General features: G+C 34.1%; 2 protein-coding genes across 2 annotated transcripts in view; one reads left to right on the forward strand and one right to left on the reverse strand.

The window, feature by feature from the left end:
• The window catches only part of LOC135140802 (vesicular glutamate transporter 1), a 61255-nt gene that overhangs the window by 22575 nt on the left and 18047 nt on the right, over positions 1-20633 (reverse strand). The window lies entirely within an intron of this gene.
• On the forward strand, positions 18231-19715 carry LOC135140875 (uncharacterized). The gene has a single exon (XM_064071603.1). The coding sequence runs from the start codon at positions 18242-18244 to the stop codon at positions 19406-19408; it is 1167 nt and encodes a 388-aa protein (XP_063927673.1). The 5' UTR covers positions 18231-18241; the 3' UTR covers positions 19409-19715.

Genomic DNA, 20633 nt, shown 5'->3' on the forward strand with positions numbered 1-20633 from the left:
TCGTTTTAATGACATCCTGGGAACGTTCATGAAACAGCGAAGGGGATTTTAGCTAAGATTATCACAACAAATTTAAAACAGTCTCATTTGCCACTTCCGGAATGAACACTAAACCCTAACCACCTACAACAATCCCGGCCAGTCGTAAAACCCGGACCACCATCAGCACGTCTCCCAATAAATAAATAAGTGCATCTGTACGCTAACAGCATCAACATGAATCACCCAGAACTCGCAAATCTGCCAAATCCTGTTTAAAATGTCCTCCGGACTTGCTTTTGCAATTCAGCGGCGCGCTGCGCTTTATTTTGATCCTTTCCTTTGATTATTATTTATGGCTGAGTCTAGCTTTCCTCGATCCCGATTCTTAAAGAGATCGTTTCTTTCATTTCGGCGATAGAGGGGTCAGCTGATGCCTTATCTGGGCCTTCTTCTAATGCGCATTTTATACAGCTATCTCCGTCAATCAGCTGATGCGCTCCCGTCTCTTTATATTGTTCCGGTTTTGCAACAATGCGAAGCTCCCTCTTCATCCTGATGGGATTAGGTCGAATTTACAAAATATTTCGCTCATAACGCCGGCCGAATGACAATTTCCTGAATCGATGAATAGCGGCCAGGATTGGGAGCTTCCGGAGCGATCATTTTTCACCGAGGTGACGGAAACTTATTTTTAATTTCGAGGAGTGAATCGCCAGAATGTTTACACGGAAAAAGCTCCGTACCAAAATTTAAACGTTTGTAAATAAATGTCGCATTATTTAATGTTTTTAATTAATTAGGCGTTCAAGACGAGATGTTTCTTATAGTCGCATCCCTTGTTACAAAACTCTGCTCCCCCTAGTCATTTTTCGTCATTTCCCGATTTGTTCGAACCCTAGAACAAAAAATCGCGACGACACCATAAAAGCAACACACAAAGGAAGTACGAGGGTGGTAGCTGAAACGCCACTATATTATGCTCTTCCAGACACAGCCACACATCATTGAGTTTGCAAAGGGTGAAACGCACAGGGGCGGCTCGCTCAAAAAATTTTTTTCAAAACTAATTTTGTTGGAAACTCTTCAAAAAAGCTTTGATTTGGTTCAAAACGAGCATCCCCTGTGGATCATGTTTGATATGTTATATTAGAGAGGGACGCCGCCCCCGCCGATTGTTACAAAATGGTTTATTACAGTTGTTGCGAGCTTTATTAAAACACGAGTGATCAGGGGGTTGCTCTACAGGGTGATAAATAAAGCCGAGAGGACGCGGCGGTTTTGTGATAGGGAAACTGTATCGGTTCTATTTGATGGTCGAAGGGTGCCGAACGTTTACTAAAGCAGAGTGCTTTAAAACGATTCGCATCCTTAAAAGCCACGCTCTTTCCTTGTTCGGGTACAATACTACGAATTCTATAGCGATTCAATGCAAATTGTGCCGTACAGCCCTGTCAAAACGTAAATCACACCAGGGGGTAGGCGAGGAAATTTTTAACAATTTTTTCAACCTGGATAAATTATATTTTTTATTTTGTAAGATACTCCCGCACTTGTGATGTATGACCCCGTATTGATTTTTGGAAAAAAACAAAATTGTACAACAATGTTTTAAAATATAACGTTGAAAGCGCCAAACCGAATATTTTGATACCTTGCAAAAGTTTCGATATTATCGTAATCACAATAAATCGTTAATCAAAATTAAAACCGAGGAGTTATTTTTAGATTTTGATTTTTTAGATTTTTTTGAAATTAAAAAATATCAATTTTGGATTCGAAGTTGTGGATACTTATTTAAAGATTGTCTTAAATTATCACATCCTCTGCGGTTTCCCATATTGAAACTAGTTTCCTTCAGTTTGGGAAGTGCATTCAAAGTTCTGTTTTTCCCAAAGAAAATGGCATGTATTACTAAAAGTTTTTTTAATTTAAGGCTAAATTTTTGTGTTTTTTTTTTATTTAGAAATGCCAAATTTGAAAAAAAATATTCTCCGTAATTTTTGAAAAATTCACACATATTTCACACAGGAATTTTTACGATTATTTAGGAATCTTAAAACCGAGGAGTCCGTTTTAGATTTTGGCTTTTTAGATTTTTCGAAATTAAAAACCTTAATTTTTGGATTCGAAGTTGTGGATAATTATTTTTAAAGATTGTCCTAAATTATCATTTCATCTGCGGTTTCCCGTATTGAAACTAGTTTTCTTCAGTTTGGAAAGTGCATTCAAAGTTTGAAAGTTTTTATAAAAATTTTCAAAAATTCTGAAAATGCAAAAATGTCAAAATTAAACGAATTCAAAATTTTCGACGAGCTAGTTTGAATAATTTGTGGGATTATGTAGATGTTCTGTTTTTCCGAAAGAAAATGACATGCATTACTAAAAGTTTTTTTAATTTAAGGCTAAATTTTTGTTTTTTTTTTTATTTAGAAATGCCAAATTTGAAAAAAATAATCTCCGTAATTTTTGAAAAATTTGCACATATTTCTTGTAGGAATTTTTCGCATTATTTGGGAATCTTAAAACCGAGGAGTCCTTTTTAGATTTTGGCTTTTTAGATTTTTCGAAATTAACAAACTTAATTTTTGGATTCGAAGTTGTGGGTAATTATTTTTAAAGTTTGTCCTAAATTATCTTTTCCTCTGCGGTTTCCCGTACTGATAATAGTTTTCTTCAGTTTAGAAAGTGCATTCAAAGTTTGAAAGTTTTTCTAAAATTTTCAAAAATTTAGAATATTCAAAAATGTCAAAATGAAACAAATTCAGAATCTTTGACTAGCTAGTTTGAATAATTTATAGAATCATGTGGATGTTCTGTTTTTCCCAAAGAAAACGACATCTATTACTAAAATTTTTTTAATTCAAGGCAAAATTTTGTTTTTTTTTTTTCATTTAGATTTGCGAAACTTGAAAAAAAATAATCTCCGTAATTTTTGAAAAAGTCGCACATATTTCTTATAGGAATTTTTAGGATTATTTAGGAATCTTAAAACCGAGGACACCTTTTTAGATTTTTTGAAATTAAAAAACTTAATTTTTGAGTTCGAAGCTATGGATAATTATTTAAAGATTGTCTTAAATTATCATTTCCTCTGCGGTTTCCCATATTGAAAAGAGTTTTCTTCAGTTTGGGAAGTGCATTCAAAGTTTTAAAGTTCTTGTAAAATTTTCAAAAATTTTGAATATTCAAAAATGTCAAAATGAAACAAATTCAAAATTTTTGACAAGCTAGTTTGAATAATTTATGGAATTACGTAGATGTTCTGTTTTCCCAAAGAAAATGACATGTGTTACTAAAAGTTTTTTTAATTCAAGGCAAAATTTTTGTTTTTTTTTTATGTAGAAATATGCCAAATTTGAAAAAGTCGCACATATTTCGTATAGGAATTAATAGCATTTTTTGAGAATCTTAAAACCGAGGACTTCTTTTTAGATTTTGGCTTTTTAGATTTTTCTAAATTAAAAAACTTAATTTTTGGATTCGAAGTTGTGGATAATTATTTTTAAAGATTGTCCTAAATTATCATTTCCTCTGCGGTTTCCCGTATTGAAACTAGTGTTCTTCAGTTTGGAAAGTGCATTCAAAATTTGAAAGTTTTTCTAAAAATTTTCAAAAATTTTGAAAATCCAAAAATGTCAAAATTAAACGAATTCAAAATTTTTGACGAGCTAGTTTGAATAATTTATGGGATTATGTAGATGTTCTGTTTTTCCCAAAGAAAATGACATGCATTACTAAAAGTTTTTTTAATTCAAGGCAAATTTTTTTTTTTTCATTTAGAAATGCCAAATTTGAAAAACATAATCTTCGTAATTTTTGGAAAAGTCACACATCTTTCTTATAGGAATTTTTAGCATTATTTAGGGATCTTAAAACCGAGGACTCCTTTTTAGATTTTGGCTTTTTAGATTTCTTAAAATTAAAAAACTTAAATTTCGGATTCGAAATTGTGGATAATTTAAAGATTGTCCTAAATTATCATTTCCTCTGCGGTTTCCCATATTGAAAACTGTTTTCTTCAGTTTGGGAAGTGCATTCAAAGTTTGAAAGTTTACCTAAAATTTTCAAAAATTTTGAATATTCAAAAATGTCAAAATTAAACGAATTCAAAATTTTTGACGGGTTAGTTTGATTAATTTATGGAATTATGTAGATGTTCTGTTTTTCCCAAAGAAAATGACATGCATTACTAAAAGTTTTTTTAATTCAAGGCAAATTTTTTTTTTCATTTAGAAATGCCAAATTTGAAAAAAAATCTCCGTAATTTTTTAAAAAGACGCACATATTTCTTATAGGAATTTTTAGCATTATTTAGAAATCTTAAAACCGAGGAGTCCTTTTTAGATTTTGGCTTTTTAGATTTTTGAAATTAAAAAACTTAATTTTTGGATTCGAAGTTGTGGATAATTATTTAAAGATTGTCCTAAATTATCATTTCCTCTGCGGTTTCCCATATTGAAAAGAGTTTTCTTCAGTTTGGGAAATGCATGCAAAGTTTGAAAGTTTTTCTAAAATTTTGAAAAATTTAAAATATTTAAAAATGTCAAAATGAAACAAATTCAAAATTTCTGACTAACTAGTTTGAATAATTTGTGGAATTATGTAAATGTTCTGCTTTTCCCAGAAAAAATTATATGTATTCCTGGAAGTTTTTTTTAATTCAAGGCAACATTTTTGTTTTTTTTTTTCATTTAGAAATGCCAAATTTGAAAAACAGAATCTCCGTAATTTTTGGAAAAGTCACACATATTTCTTATAGGAATTTTTAGCATTATTTAGGAATCTTAAAAACGAAGACTTCTTTTTAGATTTTGGCTTTTTAGATTTTTCGAAATTAAAAAACTTAATTTTTGGATTCGAAGTTGTGGATAATTATTTAAAGATTGTCCTAAATTATCATTTCAAGTGCATTCAAAGTCTGAAAGTTTCCCTAAAATTTTCAAAAATTTTGAATATTCAAAAATGTCAAAATGAAACAAATTCAAAATTTTTGACGAGCTAGTTTGGATAATTTATGGAATTATGTAAATGTTATATATATTTCTGCAATTTTCTTTAATTCAAGGTGAAATTTTTGTCATTGTTTTTTTTATTTTCAATGCTTAATTGTGGAAATTTGAAAATGTTTAAAAAAATTCAAAACTAAAAAGAACGTGCTGGTTTTAACACCGTAATAAAAAATTAGAGTTGATTCTCTTTTGACATTTTTAATTAATAAATTAATCAAGAATGACTCCTCCATTTTTCCGAAAATTTGTAAATACAAGACTGTTGTTATTTATTAGTGTTCCACTTCATCTATTCAAATTGATATATGTACATGGACTTGCAAAAAAAACGAATTTGTTGTACTTTACTTCAGGAGCCAGGAAAGTTCTGTCGAAACAACTTTCAACCAATTTTTCTTCTTTATTTAGTTTTCGTCTAAAATCTCAAAAAGCCTGCACTCCGATCGCACTCCTTCCGACTCTATCAAATCCAATTTCTCTTCGCTCCGGCAAGAATCGACATCCACTCGGCTTTAATTTCGTTCCCACCGGAGCAATCCGGGCTCTCGCCGCCCGGAAAAACATTATTACCGCAAAACAGTACACAACACCCTTCCGCCCCCATTATCCGGAATTGTTTCGATCGCTTTAAAACGTCGATCGTGTCCGGACTGGGAAGCTGCAAAACTGATGGCATTTTTAGTATCACGTTCATGCCCACTTACTAGGTATAATACATAATAACATTGTAGGGCTGTAAGTGGAGTTGTCGAGGAGAGGGCGAAAGAATGCGTCACGTGACCAAATTACTCAATGAACCGCGTATTAGCGTCTCCGGGAGCGGACGTGTCAGGAATCAGACTCCGGGAGCGGCGACGGAGGCAGTTTTTCGGAAAATGTTCGCCGAATATGGGGGTTGTTTGATGTGGCGGCGGCGACGACAAGAAAGGGATGTATAATATCATAATAGGCTTTCGCGGGACTGCTTACCGAAGCAGATCCACGCTAATGGGCTGATTAAGAGATTGTGAGACAAACTAATGGACGCTCCCCTTGGAAGGGAACGGGGGACAAAAGGGAGCCAAGTTTTTATGAACTTTGTTGTTCCAGCTGGACTCGCTAGACGTTCGACGTTTTAAAAAATATCCCGTGAGAATTATGAACGGAGACCAGCTTCTGCGTTAAACATACTATTCTAGTTTTTAACGAAAAACGCAAAATTGTTACAATATTGCAGGACAACGCTTCCGGCCGGATAACAGGGTTTCAAGGGGATCTCCGGTGATTTCATTTCGCAAATGCAATCAGTGCTGCTGCCTCCAGCCGAGGGAAGAATCGCCGTAATCTGATTGATCCTAGATGGACGTTTTAAATTTTCCCGACAACATTTCCGAACAACAATAAACAAACCGAATGAAAGTCGGCCGAAGGGATGTTGCAGAAATTTGTCATTAGTAATAAGGGCGCGGGCTCCCTTTACGACCATCCCCAATAAAGCGCTCCATAAAATATAAAATCTGAATGAGTCGTCTGGTTGCGCTAGACTTTGGGCGCCGGAGTCTGGCGCCAGAAATCCTCGCAAGTGGGCCATGTGCGTCTCGGCGCCGAAAACTTCCCGAAAAAACATCCAGACTTATGGGGGACGCGAAGAAAACAGGGCGATATCGATTTCCACCACATAAATAGCCGATGTCGTTGTTCAAGGGCGATAAAAAATAACAAGCCATAACTGCCGATCGGGTGGCTTGCGAAACGTGAGGCCGCTAATTATCGCCGATGGGGTGGGCAGGTGCGGGGGCGGGATTAGAGGTATTTTTAGGGTGGTTTAGTCGGGATGGGTAATAATAATTGTAGTAGGGGCGGATGGGACCATCTGGAAATCGGGAATATTCCAGGGGATACTTGGTATTAAATGAAGTACAATTTAATCAGCCCGCGCTGGTTCAGCAGGTCCCATCCGGTCCTGATCGCGAGACTACGAGATTCTTTCAAATTACTTCAAAAGCATGACAAGGAATCCCCGAAATTAGATTCTTTCGAACTATGTACTTCAAAAACAAAACACAAGGGGTCCGAGATTCTTTCAAAGTACTTCAGAAACCAGATAAAAGTGGTCACCGAGATTCTTTTGAACTACTTCAAATACTAGGAAAAAGGGGTCCCCGAGATTCTTTCAAATTATACCAAAAACCAGACAAAAAATCCCCATGATTCTTGGTTCCCGAGGTTTTTCAAATTAATTCAAAAATCAGGGCTCTCCGAGATTTTTTAGAATTATTTGAAAGACAAGGCATCACGAACAGGTTCGAAAAACTGAAAAATCGAAAAATTTAAAAATCAAAAAACCAAAAATTTTTGGTACTTATGGAAAAATTTAAAATCCAAAAATCAAATGATCAAAGAATAGAAATATCAAAAATTCGAAAAATTAATATTTCCAAAAATTGAAAAAGCCAGAAATTGAAAAACTCAATATTTCATTGTAAAAAATCTAAAAATTGAAAAGTCCAAAAATTTGTCAAGAAATCGAATGAAAAAAATCGCAAATTTGAAAAATTAAAGTATCAAAAATGTGAAAAACTGAAAAATCGAGAAACGACAAATAGAGAAATTATAAAATTGATAAATCAAGAGATCCAGAAATCGAAAAATCTCTAATTTAGATAATTGAAAAATCGAGAAAATGAAAAATTCCAACTGTAACGTCGAAAAATTGAAAAAACGAACAATCAAAAAGCTGAAAAGTCGAAAAATCAAAGTTAAAAATCATAAATCGAAAATTATAATACTGAAAAATTTAAAAATCGAGAAATTAACAATCGAAAAATCAAAACATAAATCCCGATAATCGAGGAAACAAAAAATTGAAAACTGGAAAAATTGAAGAATGGAAAAAAAATTGAAGAATCGACTGAAAATCCGAGAAATCGAAGCAACAAAAATTGAAAAACACAAAAAATGAAAACTCGAAAATTTAAAATTCGAAAAATCAAAGAACAATTGAGGAATTGGCAAATCGAAAACCGTAACACAAAAAAATGAAAAATCTAAAATTAAAAAATCCAGAAATGCAAAAATGAAGTTGCGAAATATTAAAAAGTCCTAAAACTAAAATATGGAAAAACTGAAAATTCGAAGAAAAATTGATTAATCGAAAAATCGAAAAAACAAAACTGAAACGTAGTAAATTGAAAACGAAAAATCGAGATGTCAAGAAATCGAATAAAAAAATCGCAAAATTAAAAAATAAAAATATAAAAAAGTGAAAAAGCGAAAAATCGAGAAATGGAAAAACCGAAAAATCTAGAAATTGAGAAATCGAAAAATCTGTACTCAAAAAAATTGAAAAAGTAAAAGGTCGAAAAAACGAAAAATCCAACATCCGATGAATCGAAACATCGAAAAATTGAAAAACTGTAACTTCTAGAAACCAAACATTGAACGATCGAAAAATCGAAAGTCGAAAAATTGAAAAATTGAAAAATCGAGTTTACCCAAAATCGATAAATCAAAAAGTTAAAAATTGAAAAATTGACTATTATCATATAAAAAAATGATAAGTCGAAAACTAAAAAACTGAAAAATTTAAAAACTGAGAAATTAACAATCGAAAAATCAAAACATGGAATTCCCGATAATCCAGCAAACGAAAAATTGAAATATCGAAAAATTGAAAAATCGAAAAATTAAAAAATGGAAAAATCGAAAAAGTTAGAAAATTAAAAATCCGAAAAATCGAAATATCGAAAGACCGAAAAATCGAAAAATTGCAGAATCGAAGAAAAATTGAGGAACTGACAAACCGAAAACCCAAGAATGCGAAGCATCCAAAAAACGAAAAACAAAAAAAAATTGAAAAATCGATACATTCAAAAATAAAGAAACGAAATATTGGAAAATCCAAAAACTGAAATACCGAAAAACTGAAAAATTGAGAAAACCAAAAGTCGAAAAATTTTAAACATCGAAAAACTGAGATGTTAAGAAATCGAACCAAAAATCGCAAAATTGAAAAATGAAAATATCAAAAAAGTAAAAAACCGAAAAATCGAGAAATGGAGAAACCGAAAATTCGAAAAATCAAGAAATCAAGAAATCGAAAAATCTCTAACAAAAATTGAAAATTAAAAGATCCAAAAATTCAATAATCGAAAATTCAAAGCTCGAGAAATTGAGAAATTCCAACTGAAATGTTGAAAAATTGAAAAAACGAAAAATCAAAAAGCCGAAAAATCGAAAATTCTAAAAACCGAAAAGCATAGAAATGAAACATCAAACGATCAGAAAATCGAAAGTTGAAAAATCGAAAAATTGAGAAATCGAAATTCCCCAAAATCGAGAAATCAAAAAGTTAAAAATTGAAATATTGAACAATTTCATATAAAAAAAATCATAAACCGATAATAATTAAAAAATTGAAAAATTAAAAAATCGAGAAATTAACAATCGAAACAGCAAAACATCGAAATGCCGGTAATCGAGAAAACGAAAAATTGAAAAATCGAAAAATAAAAAAACGGAGAATTCGAAAAACCAAAGATTTTAAAATCTGGAAAATTGAAAAACCGAGAAATCGAAAAATTGAAAGACCGAGAAATCGAGAAATCGAAAAATCGAAAAATTGAAGAATCGAAGAAAAATTGAAGAGTTGACAAACCAAAAACCGGAGAATTCGAAACATCAAAAACCGAAAATTTAAAAATCGAAGAATTGAAAAATCGAGTAATCCAAAAATGAAGACACTAAATATTGAAAAATTCCAAAACTGAAATACCGAAAAACTGAAAAATCGAAGGAAAATTAAAGAATCGAAAAATCGAAAAAACAAAACTGAAACGTAATTTTAAAAATCGAAAAACCGATATGTCAAGAAATCGAAGCAAAAATCGCAAAATTGAAAAATAAAAATATCAAAAAAGTGAAAAACCGAGAATTCGAGAAATCTATAAATCGAGAAATGGAAAAATCGGGAAATCCAAAAATCGAGAAATCGAGAAACCGAAAAATTTCTACTTTAAAAAATTGAAAAAGTAAAAGAATCGGAAAATGCAATAATCGAAAAATTCAAAAATCTAGAAACTGAAAAATTCCAACTAAAACGTTGAAAAACTGAAAAACCCAAAAATTAAAAAGCCGAAAAATTTAAAACCGAAAACTCGAAAAATCGAAACATTGAAAAACTGAAACACTGTAACATTTAGAAACAATATCCAACGATCGAAAAATCGAAAGTAGAAAATTCGAAAAATCGAAAAGTTGAGAAATCGAAATTACCTAAAAAAGCTAAAAATCGAAAATAACTGAACAATTTCAAATTAAAAGAACAATTATGAAACTAAAATTAAAAAATTGAAAAATTTAAAAATCGAGAAATCAAAAATGTTAAAATTTCGAAAATAGAAAAACCAAGAAATCGAAAAATCGGAAGACCGAGAAATTCAGAAATCGAAAAATCGAAAAATCGAAAATTTTGACAATCAAAAAAAATTAAAAAATTGATAAACCAAAAACCCGAGAAATCGAAACATCAAAAATCGAAAAACAAAAAAAAAAAGAAAAATTGAAAATTTAAAGTAGAAAAATACCAAAACTGAAATATCGAAAAATTGAAAAATGTAAGAAAAATTAAAGAACGGAAAACCGAAACTAAAACATCGTAAATTGAAAAATCAAATTTTTAAAAAATCGAGAAAACAGAATCAAGAATTCGAGAAATCGGGAAATCTAGAAATCTAGAAATCGCGAAATCGAAAAATTTCTAATATAAAATATTGAAAAAGTAAAATATAGAAGAATTCAATAATCGAAAAATTAAAAAAATTAAGAAATTGAAAAATTCCAACTGAAACACCGATGAAAAATTGAAAAAAACGAAAATTCAAAAAGCTGTAAAATCGAAAAATTGAGAAGTCTAAATTACCCAAAATCGAAAAATCAAAAAGTTAAAAATTAAAAAAATTGAACAATTTCAAATTAAAAAAAATCAAATCGAAAATTATGAAACTGAAAAATTTAAGAATCTAGAAATTAGCAATCGAAACATCAAAACATCGAAATCCCAATGATCGAAGAAAAAAAAATTGAAAAATCGAAAAATTAAAATAATCGAAATATTGAAGAATCGAAATATTGAAAAATACTAAAACTGAAATACCAAACAATTGAAAAATAGAGACAAAAACTGAAGAATTGGCAAAACGAAAACCGGAGAAATCCGAACATCAAACATGGAAAAATTAAAAAATCTTAAAAATTGAAAATTTAAGAATCCAGAAATCTAAAAATGAAGAAACGAAATATTGAAAAATCCTAAAGCTGAAATATCGAAAAGTGAAAAATCGAAAAATTAATAAGGAAAATTTGAAAAATAAAACTCTAAAAATCGAAAATTTTAAAAATCGAAAAATCAGAAATCTGAAAAATCGAAAGTTGTTACTTAGCTACATTTTTGATTTTTTTTTCCAACAATCAGATGTCTCGATAAAACTCTACACGAATTTGTAGGAGTACGTTATTTTATAAAATTTAAAATATTGACTATATACAACTGACTTGACCTGACCTGACCTGATCTAAGCTGACCTAACATGACCTGAATTTCTAAGGTAAAAACTCAACACGGATTCATAAACCACAAATGGAGGAGTACATTATTTTATAAAATTTAAATAACATTTACTATTTGACATTTGACAACAATCACTCTAATAAAAAGTCAAGAAAACATAAAAGTAACCAGTCGCCCGATGGACTCGCTTACAATATTCCTTTAGTTTCCGCTCTAACAGTAAAAACGATTCGTACTAATAGTTTCCACCACTTGTCTAATTCACCATCGAAGTCCTCCCCCCTTGATGAAATCGAATTAGCTGCCATAAAACCGAGAAACGTCATCCCGCGATAATGCAAGAAATAAGCCGCGACGTGCCTTCCATGCCGCGCTACCCCCTTTATTAAATTCGCCCACTTCCGCCCTAACCCGATAAATTACACAAAAAAGGTGCAGACGGCCGAAATTGTTATTTTGACGAATGCGCCACACCGCCGCGACGCAAAAATTTGTTCCCAGGCCACGTTTTATATTTCGCTTTAATAATGTTTCAAGAAGTTTGCGAAGTTCCGGGCTCGTTAAGGGGATTTGCGAAATGAATAACATAATAGGGTGTATCTCGGTCCTGCAGCCGGAAAAAACTCCCACTCGCGCTAAATCTGACCATATTTCACGATCCGGAGGAGTTATTATTCGTGTTGCAGCTTCTGCGGGGCTCCCGCCGGCGACGAACCGACTTTGAAACACGATCCGGCAGGAATGCTTTGTAGGAATTAATTACGCTGCAGGAAGGCATCAATAGCCGACCGAATATCACATTCAGATACGGTATTCAGGGGGTAATGAAGTCTGTAAAGTCGGGTAATTATTGCAAAAATGCCGGAGTAATAAGGATAACTAAGGGGCTCGAGGACCCGATATGGATGGGGTGAGGCGGCTGGTAGGAGAAGGCTTAGAAGTTCGCCAGTCTTGCATGGGTCGCTCCATATGAAAACGTCAAATTTCAACTGAAAACTCTTCTGTTATAAACGCTATACTCCACCTGTCCGTTTCGTCTCCGGACTTATATATTTTCGGCCAGTCAGTTTATAAATCCGGGAACAACGAGTATATGAGTCACAAGGACTCTTCAAACTCCTCTCAACAAGAAAATCTCCTTTATTGCGCTGCCGATCCTGGCAAATCCGCAAAGCCCGACTGCGATACACACGCGGTTGCTTAGCGATGAGGTTCGAGATGAATGCAACGTAGTAAAGCGGGCTTTTATTACACTTTTAAGCGGATGAAAGGATGTAATGCACACCTCAGCCAAGGATAAAAAATCGAAATTGTCGATCGATTGTTGGGGTTAGCGTCACTCGTCACGTCATTAGCGACGAACGAAATGACGTTCAAAACGCAGCGGCCTTAATCCGCCGAGTGAAGAGTTGTACATTGACAGTGACATGGGGGAAACGAGAAATACGAGAGCTAATACGATGGAAACAACGAATGTAATAGGCTTGAAAATTTTTTCATTGTTTTTGGGCTGGGGCGGCGCTGAAAGCCGAGCGGACGGGGGGAGGGGGGGATTTTGCTGTTTTGCTGGGGTGCCGGGTTTTGATAACTGTGAAAGCGTCAGGGTGAAGGTTTGTTTCAAATTTCAGAAATTTACGAAAAAAATAGTCTACCGTTTTCGGCTGTCTGTCTATCTGTATCAATTTATATTGGACACGTAATATCCGAAACTGCTGGACCGATTGTTGTCAAATGTTGTATGACGTCATTTCAATTAATGGTTTTCTAAAATGATTTGAATGCTACACAAAAATGTACTCATATAGTTGTGGTGTACGAATCCACTTTCAATTTTTTGCAAGGTATATAAAAATTATAATATTCAAAACATTTTGTTCGATTGTGGTTTAATTAATAATTTTAGTCCTGTTTTGAGAAGACAAACTCAGACAATTCAAACTAACTTCTACGTGACATTCTTTCGATGTATAATCATAAATAAACACTTGAGCTTCAAATTGCTATTATCTACTGCTGAAGGACAAGGGGAGCTATTTATGCGTCTGTTTTTACTTTACAGAGGTTATCACAAAACGAAAATCGTAAAATCAAAATGTATAATTTTTTTAAACATCTGGATTTGTCGGATTATACTGATAGAAATTTTGTAGACCTTTTTAAAGTTATTGCGGGCATGGTAAATTGTTAATCAATCCATCTGTTTATTCCCCCCAAAAATGTTGAAGAGATCATCACAAAATTGTTTAAAGAAAATGCTGGATATATTTCATTGTACAGGAGCGAGGGAAATTCAGTCGAAAGAACTTTTGACCATTTTTTTTCAATAATATGAAACTTTTCGAGGGCCTATTTCTCTTTACACCATCTGTCATTTTTTAAAGAAAGTGAAATCTGCTCGGGGGCCCAAGTGTCTTTTTTAATAATGTGAAACCTTCTCGGAGGCTCTAATTGTTTTTTCTTTTAATAATGTGAAACCTTCTCGGGGCCCCCAAGTGTCTATTTTTTTAAAGAATGTGAAAACTTGTCGGAGCTCCCAACTGTATTTTTTTAATATTGTGAAACTTTCTCGAGCTTCCTAAGTGTCATTTTTTTTAAAGAAGATGAACCTTCTCGGGGGTCCTCAGTTTCTATTTTTTAAGGAGTTGAAACCTTCTTAGACACCTCAAATGTCTTTTTAAGAAAGTGAAACCTTCTCGGAGGTCCCAACTGTGTTTTGTTAATAACGTGTAACCTTCTCGGGATTCCCAACTGACTCTTTAAAATATAAAACCTTCTTGGGGGTCCCAACTGTGTTTTGTTAATAATGTGAAACCTTCTGGGGATTCCCAACTGTCTTTTATTAAAGAAGTTGAAACCTTCTCAGGGGCCCCAAGTGTCTTTTTTTGAAAGAAAGTGAAACCTTCTCGGGGGCTCCAAGTGTCTTTCTTTAAACAAGGTGAAATCTTCTCAAGGGCCTCAGGTACTTTTTTTTTAAAGAAAGTGAAACCTTTTCGGGGTTTTCAAGTGTTTTTATTAAAGAAGTTGAAACCTCAGGGATTCCAATTGTCTTTCTTTAATAATGTGAAACCTTCTCAGGGGCTCCAAGTGTCTTTTTTTGAAAGAAGGTGAAACATTCTCGGGGATCCTTATTGTCTTTTTTTAATAATGTGAAACCTTCTCGGGGTTCCTTCGTGTCCTTTTTATAAGAGGATAAACCTTCTCAGATGTCCCAGTGTCTTTTTTTATAGAAGGCGAAACCTTGTCAAGGGCCCCAAGTGCCTTTTTTTGAAAAAAAGTGAAACCTTCTCGGGGGTCCCAACTGTCTTTTCTTAATAATGTGAAACCTTCTCAGGGGTTCCAACAGTCTTTTATTAATAATGTGAAACCTTCTCGGAGTTTCCAAATGTCTTTTATTGCAGAAATTGAAACCTTCTCAGGGACCCCAAGTGTCTTTTTTTGAAAGGAAGTGAAACCTTCTCAGAGATCCCAACTGCCTTTTTTTTAATAATGTTAAACCTTCTCTGGGGTCCCCAGTGTCTTTTTTTAAAGAAGGTGAAACCTTCTCAAGGGCCTCAGATGTCTTTTTTGGAAGAAAGTGAAACCTTTTCGGGGTTTTCAAGTGTTTTTATTAAAGAAGTTGAAACCTTCTCAGGGGCCCCAAGTGTCTTTCTTTAATAATGTGAAACCTTCTCAGGGGCCCCAAGTGTCTTTTTTTGAAAGAAGGTGAAATTTTCTCGGGGTTCCTTCGTGTCCTTTTTTTAAAGAGGATAAACCTTCTCAGGAGTCCCAGTGTCTTTTTTTATGGAAGGCGAAACCTTGTCAAGGACCCCAAGTGCCTTTTTGTTGAAAAAAAGTGAAACCTTCTCGGGGGTCCCAACTATATTTTCTTAATAATGTGAAACCTTCTCGGGGTTCATAAGTGTCTTTAATTAAAGAAGTTGAAACCTTCTCAAAGGCCCCAAGTGTCTTTTTGAAAGAAAGTGAGATCTTCTCAGGAGCCCCAAGTGTCTTTTTGGAAGAAAGTTAAACCTTCTCTGGGGTCCCAGGTCTCTTTTTTTGATAGAAAGTGAAACCTTCTCAGAGATCCCAACTGTCTTTTATTAATAATGTGAAACCTTCTCGGAGTTTCCAAATGTCTTTTATTACAGAAATTTAAACCTTCTCAGGGACCCCAAGTGTCTTTTTTTGGAAGGAAGTGAAATCTTCTCAGAGATCCCAACTGCCTTTTTTTAATAATTCGAAACCTTTTCGGGGGTCCTAAGTGTCTTTTTTTTTAAAGAAGGTAAACCTTCTCTGGGGTCCCCAGTGTCTTTTTTTAAAGAAGGTGAAACCTTCTCAAGGGCCTCAGGTGCCTTTTTTTGAAAGAAAGTGAAACCTTTTCGGGGTTTTCAAGTGTTTTTATTAAAGAAGTTGAAACCTTCTCAGGGGCCCCAAGTGTCTTTTTTTGAAAGAAGGTGAAACATTCTCGGGGATCCCTATTGTCTTTTTTTAATAATGTGAAACCTTCTCGGGGTTCCTTTGTGTCATTTTTTTAAAGAGGATAAACCTTCTCAGGAGTCCCAGTGTCTTTTTTTATAGAAGGCGAAACCTTGTCAAGGGCCCCAAGTGCCTTTTTTTGAAGAAAAGTGAAACCTTCTCGGGGGTCCCAACTGTCTTTTCTTAATAATGTGAAACCTTCTCGGGGGTTCCAACAGTCTTTTATTAATAATGTGAAACCTTCTCGGGGTTTCTAAGTGTCTTTAATTAAAGAAGTTGAAACCTTCTCAAGAGCCCCAAATGTCTTATTGAAAGAAAGTGAGATCTTCCCAGGGACCCCAAGTGTCTTTTTGAAAGAAAGTTAAACCTTCTCGGGGGTTTCAAGTCTCTTTTTTTGATAGAAAGTGAAACCTTCTCAGAGATCCCAACTGTCTTTTATTAATAATGTGAAACCTTCTCGGAGTTTCCAAATGTCTTTTATTACAGAAATTGAAACCTTCTCAGGGACCCCAAGTGTCTTTTTTTGAAAGGAAGTGAAACCTTCTCAAAGATCCCAACTGCCGTTTTTTAATAATGTGAAACCTTCTCGGGGGTCCTTAATGTCTTTTCTTTTTAAACAAGGTAAACCTTCTCTGGAGTCCCCAGTGTCTTTTTTTAAAGAAGGTGAAACCTTCTCAAGGGCCCCAGGTGCCTTTTTTTGAAAGAAAGTGAAACCTTTTCGGGGTTTTCAAGTGTTTTTATTAAAGAAGTTGAAACCTTCTCAGGGGCCCCAAGTGTCTTTTTTTGAAAGAAGGTGAAACATTCTCGGGGATCCCTATTGTCTTTTTTTAATAATGTGAAACCTTCTCGGGGTTCCTTTGTGTCATTTTTTTAAAGAGGATAAACCTTCTCAGGAGTCCCAGTGTCTTTTTTTATAGAAGGCGAAACCTTGTCAAGGGCCCCAAGTGCCTTTTTTTGAAAAAAAGTGAAACCTTCTCGGGGGTCCCAAGTGTCTTTTCTTAATAATGTGAAACCTTCTCGGGGGTTCCAACAGTCTTTTATTAATAATGTGAAATCTTCTCGGGGTTCCCAAGTGTCTTTAATTAAGGAAGTTGAAACCTTCTCAAAGGCCCCAAGTGTCTTTTTGAAAGAAAGTGAGATCTTCTCAGGGGCCCCAAGTGTCTTTTTGAAAGAAAGTTAAACCTTTTCTGGGGTCCCAAGTGTCTTTTTTTGATAGAAAGTGAAACCTTCTCAGAGATCCCAACTGTCTTTTATTAATAATGTGAAACCTTCTCGGGGTTTCCAAATGTCTTTAATTAAAGAAGGTTAAACCTTCTCATGGACCCCAAGTGTCTTTTTTGAAAGAAAGTGAAACCTTCTCGGGGACCCCATTTGTCTTTTTTTAATAATGTGAAACCTTTTCGGTGTTCCCAACTGTCTTTAATTAAAGAAGTTGAAACCTTCTCAGGGATCCCGAGTGTCTTTTTTTGAAAGAAAGTGGAACCTTCTCGGGGATCCCAAGTATCTTTTCTGATAGGAAGTGAAACCTTCTCAGAGATCCCAACTGTCTTTTATTAATAAAGTGAAACCTTCTCGGGGTTTCCAAGTGTCTTTTATTAAAGAAGTTGAAACCTTCTCGGGGACCCAACACCCTTTTTTCTAAGAAGATGAAACCTTTTTTTTTTCTCTGACATTGTGACTAATATTTTCTATATTGTTTTTATTCCACATAGAGTTTATCACAAAAAAATTAAAATTTTACAAAATCAAATTTCGTAATTTTTCAAACAGGCAAGATTTGTTGGACGTTCGACCAATTTTTTTAATTCCTAAGCGATACATTCCGCCCGTTTGGAATATTTGGGAATACCTACCACAAAATTTTGTACTGGAAACGCTCACTTATAACATACACATAGCATGCTTTTCTACTTTAGAATTCCATATATAACTTTATTTTAGCTTATAGGAGTTATCATAATGTGTGTTAAAAACATATAAAAATCAAACTACTTCAATTATTATTACAGCACAAATCCGTTACATAATCAATATGATTAATACACAAAACGTTATCGCGGCCGGAACATGATCATGCAACTATATCCAAATTTTTAAATTTGGTAGATAACATTTTTTTTTATTTCTTAAAAAAACAAGATAAACAAGTACCCAGTGCATGCGCAATAGTTTATTCTAAATCTTCAAGGATGTAACATAATCCGAAAAGTATATTTACTGAATAATCAGTCGTCTACTAGCATTCATCATGGACGGGCAAATAAAGAAAATAGATACCTTGGTTAACCTGTCTGGCAAAAAAATACAAAGCTATGAAGTGAAACGTCTAACCGCCCCTGGCGAGAACTACGGAAGCTTAATGCTAAGCCTGGAAATCACCACCGAAGACTCCGAAAAAATATCCCTAGTAGCCAAAGCGGTACCACCCAACGAATTCATCCAAGAATACTTCATGACTTCGATCACCTTCCGCAACGAGATCGTGTTCTACAAGCACATAGTACCCACCCTGCAGGAGTTCCAGCGACAAAACGGAGTGACCGAAGTTATAGATTTTACCCCGAAGTACTTCGGAAGCAGACTGAACTTAACCGGTAGCGACAAAGTGGATCAAGACGCCGTATTACTACTCGAGAATCTAAAAATCCAGAATTATGGTACCTTGGACTCAACTATTGGTTTAGATCTAGACACCACTAAACTAATCCTGGCGGATTTAGCCCACCTTCACGCCGTCCCTTTAGCCTACAAACTCCACAAGCCCGTGGACTTCGCCACAAACATCAAACCCTTCTTGAACGACTGGACCCCCAACATCCACCCAAACATGAAAGAGATAATTTCGCGTTTAATCGACAAGTTCGAGCAGTTGAAGGATTTGAAAGCGCGACTCGTGGAAGGTTTCGATAAAATCAAAGAGTATTTTCCGGCTAGAGAACCTTTTGGAACCATCACCCACAACGACTGCTGGGTCAACAACAACATGGTTCAACTTCAAGATGGTACTCCGGTTAGGAACAAACTCGTGGACTACCAAATCGCCAGCTACGGGTCTCCAGCTCGCGACATAGTCTTCTTCTTGTTTTCCAGCGTGAAGAACGACGTCGTGACGCAGTACTACGATCGGTTGATCGAGTGGTACCACGGGATTTTTGTTTCGGATTTAGAAGCGTTGAAGTGCGATACGAAACCGTTTTCTTTGGAGGCTCTGAAGGAGGAGATTGATATAGAGGCTAGAGATTCGCAGTTCGGACATGTGGCTTTCATGCTTTACCCAATCTTCGCTGTACGGAAGAACGTAGGAGATTTGTCGAACCTTTCGCCGGGGAATATTTTTTCGGACGAGGTCACAGAGTTGCACAAGCAGAAGTTTCTTTTTGTGGTTGAGGAGTTTGTGAAGAGGAATTGGGTTTAATGGGACTGTGTCTTGAATAATAAATGTTGGTTGTGTTTTCAAGGTTGACTGTACTTACTAAGTTTGTTTTATTTTCATTGTTATACTAAATGATTAGATAGCATTTTTTTAAACGTGTGTACTTGTTCTAAACGTATGTAAATAATTAAATAAATCTTCAAGGATTATTAAAGAGGTAAGTTGAAACTTAAACTGCAGTGCACTGGAAAACCTTGTAGAGTGTTGTGATTAGAACATACATGGAAAGTTTGTCGTTTATCACGTATTAAAGATAAGTGACATTTCATCTTGATATGAAGCGTTACCTTTGATTTTTGATCAAAATTAGAAGTTCGTAAAAATGTGTTTCGCATTGTTGTAGCTTCAAAAATAAAATATTTGTTGATAAGGGATTATTTCTAAGTGTTTTAACTGTAATATAAGCAAATGATTCTTATAATATTAAAAATTGCAAAATTACAAAAATGAAAATCGAATGATTGAAAATATTGAAATTGAAACTTTTTTTAGAAATAAATTTCAGGTCAAATCAGATAAGGTTAAGTCAAAGTCAGGTCAAGTTATATGTCAGGTCACATCAACTCAGGTTGACTTATCTCAGGTCAGGCTAGGTCAGCCAGGTGAAATCGGAGCAGGTTAAGTCAAAATCAGGTCAGCTCTTGTTTTGCAGTTTGGCCTCATAGAAGTGATTAAGTGAAAATCTCAACAAAGTTGTCTAGGTTTTGGGCTATCATTGGTACCTGGAGTGCCTTAATCCCTCGCCTTCAATCCAGTCCAAATTGATAAGGGCGCCTATTGTAAACTTTGCATAAATTTGTCCCTTTTTAAATTCCAACTTTTAAAATCCATCCAAATAGAAACAAACGTCAAACTAAATAAATAAAAAAAAAACGACGATCAATACCTTTTTTGTTAATTTTTTGAAATTCCCTTTTTTAGACACTAAAAATTCTCTTAATTATAATTAAGCTTCTCGGGGTACACCAATATTTTTTTAAATTATACCTGAACGTGCTCGCTGCGCTCGCATTTTAAATTTAATTTTTTCAACTGTATTCAGATTATTAGAGTCTCTTCAACTTTAGCGGATAGTCAAGTTTTTAAAATTCACCTTTGTTCTAAATTTTTTCTAGAATTTGTTTATATAAATTTAAAAAATTAATAAATAATAAATAAATGAATGTGAGGGAAGTACTGTATAAATCAGGTCAGTTTTTATTCATTC

This window comes from Zophobas morio, unplaced genomic scaffold (assembly GCF_036711695.1).
Source record: "Zophobas morio isolate AGI-343-1 ecotype UQ-CSIRO unplaced genomic scaffold, CSIRO_AGI_Zmor_V1 ptg000041l, whole genome shotgun sequence".
Lineage (NCBI taxonomy): Eukaryota > Metazoa > Arthropoda > Insecta > Coleoptera > Tenebrionidae > Zophobas > Zophobas morio.